The following is a 1,982-nucleotide window of genomic DNA, read 5'->3' on the forward strand; positions in this document are numbered from 1 at the left end:
TTTATATATTGGGGTGGGCTATACATATTACGATAATATATATTATTTATTTTGGTTAATTTAGTTAATTGTCCGGTTTTGAATTGAATTAATTGACAAACGAAATTCCAAAAAAATCATTAACCGACCTCGACCGAACTAAATTCAATTCAATCCTAAACTAAAAAAAAAAAGAAAAAAAGAAACGCATTGAAAATTGTATTCATCTTCCTATCTTAACGCTAGTCCTTCAATTGATTGAAAAGAGAGAAAAAATATTCTAAAGATTTTTATTTTTATTTTTATATTTTTCAATGATTACAATAAAATGAATCAAACGATACGAGGCACATACTCTAACATTTCTTTCATGTGCTTTAATTTTCGCAACAATTAATACAATAATTAACAACAAGTGGTGAAATTTGATTAATTGAACAGTCGATAAATATCATAGCAGATTCATTAATTCACCTTCCTACAGTTGGCACGAATTTGTCCTTGCTTTCCAGTCAAAGGCTTGATGTTGCCCATCTTAATCATAGACTTGCCGAAATCAACCCAGAAAACATTAGGATTCTTGCTGTAAGTCTCTACAAGTTTATCAGTTGACCCACCACTGAAAAGTGCTTGATCAGAGGTGAGTAGTCCCCTTTCCTTCACCAGGTTCTTGAAGTATGCGGTGTCAAAGCGTGCAGGGGTTGGGTCAAAAGGAGCGAGGTTAGTGTTCCCTCCGGTGCGTGGGCAAGTTGCTCTACGCTCTTTGGCAAAAGCAGGATCAATATTGGTAGCATTGTAAATCCTGTTCCTAAAGATAACGCATTGTGACAATCCGATGGTGTGGCCACCGGAGAGAGCTACAAGATCTCTCTTGCTCAAGCCCTGGTTCTTGAAGTTGTTGATCAACGCAGGGAGATCCATTGATGCTGAAGGAAGCACGCTGTCTGCTAATGTCCTGCTAGCTGTGGTCGAGTCTCTTCTACCCAAACGAACCTTCCATGTTGGACCTCCGAGCTACAACAATTTAGTTTTCATTTAGAAATGACTTTCTAGGCGTATGAACTGATAAGTATATTAGACAATAAAAAAATCAAGTATTGAATATTACCGCAACTACCGAATCTCGAGCAGCCACAGCTAAGATATCAGCACAAGAGACTACAGGGCGTCCGCAAACTCTATCCACTTCGGCCTTAATTTGGTCAACAACTTCAAACCCTCGAACAGAATTCAAATTTCCACGAGCATTTTTCTCGGTTTCGAAAGAAGATGTAGAATCCAAAAGAAGTGAACCGTCACAACCCTGCAATAGAATGAAGATTAGTTCTGGATGAGAATATATGCATGGAACTTAGACATTACTAGTATAATATAATGTAAGATCACTGTTTCTGAAACGAATGAACATACATTAACGAAGCAATCATGGAAGTGAAGACGAAGTAAAGAAGCACCCATGCGGCGCTCCTTGTGGACAGCGGCCTCCACTACTCTCTTGATGGCAGGCAAAGCTTGGGGACAAACATTGTGATAAAAGTTGGGAGATAAGGAAAAAGCGGTAGCTGCAAGAGCCAACCAAAGGAAGGCGTGAAGAAGGAAATTGGTGGGGGAAACCATGGCTTAATCTTGATGAGGTTGGTGTTGTGTTATGTTGTTTGTTGCGAGACTGGGTGGTAATTTATAGATAAGAAACGTACGTATAGGAGGGAGGAATTACATGGAAGAAGTGCATGCATGAATGAATTTGTTAGTTTTGGACTTGTGCAAATCAATGATTAGACTGTTTCCTTGTTTCTTAAAAGGAGCTTTTGTTTACTACTTCATAGGGGTTTGCTGGCTGTTTAAGCATGCCAGTACAAATATTGACCCAGCTATTTTTTAAACTATAATAAAACACACGAGGCTGCTACTCCATTCTCCTATGAAATATTATATTTTTTAATCACGTTCGTTAGTGTTAGGTATAATGAATCACAAATAGTAGAAACTAAAACTTACAATGA

General features: G+C 37.9%; 1 protein-coding gene across 1 annotated transcript; it reads right to left on the reverse strand.

The window, feature by feature from the left end:
- Positions 1-257: 257 nt before the first annotated feature.
- On the reverse strand, positions 258-1,626 carry LOC108455987 (peroxidase P7-like). Its single transcript, XM_017754574.2, has 3 exons — positions 1,390-1,626; positions 1,088-1,282; positions 258-993 (listed from the first exon to the last, which is right to left on the reverse strand). Exons 1-3 carry the CDS (start codon positions 1,594-1,596, stop codon positions 445-447), a joined length of 951 nt encoding a protein of 316 aa, XP_017610063.1. The 5' UTR covers positions 1,597-1,626; the 3' UTR covers positions 258-444.
- Positions 1,627-1,982: the final 356 nt, after the last annotated feature.

The sequence above is a fragment of the Gossypium arboreum genome, chromosome 9 (genome assembly GCF_025698485.1).
Source record: "Gossypium arboreum isolate Shixiya-1 chromosome 9, ASM2569848v2, whole genome shotgun sequence".
Taxonomy (NCBI): Eukaryota; Viridiplantae; Streptophyta; class Magnoliopsida; order Malvales; family Malvaceae; genus Gossypium; species Gossypium arboreum.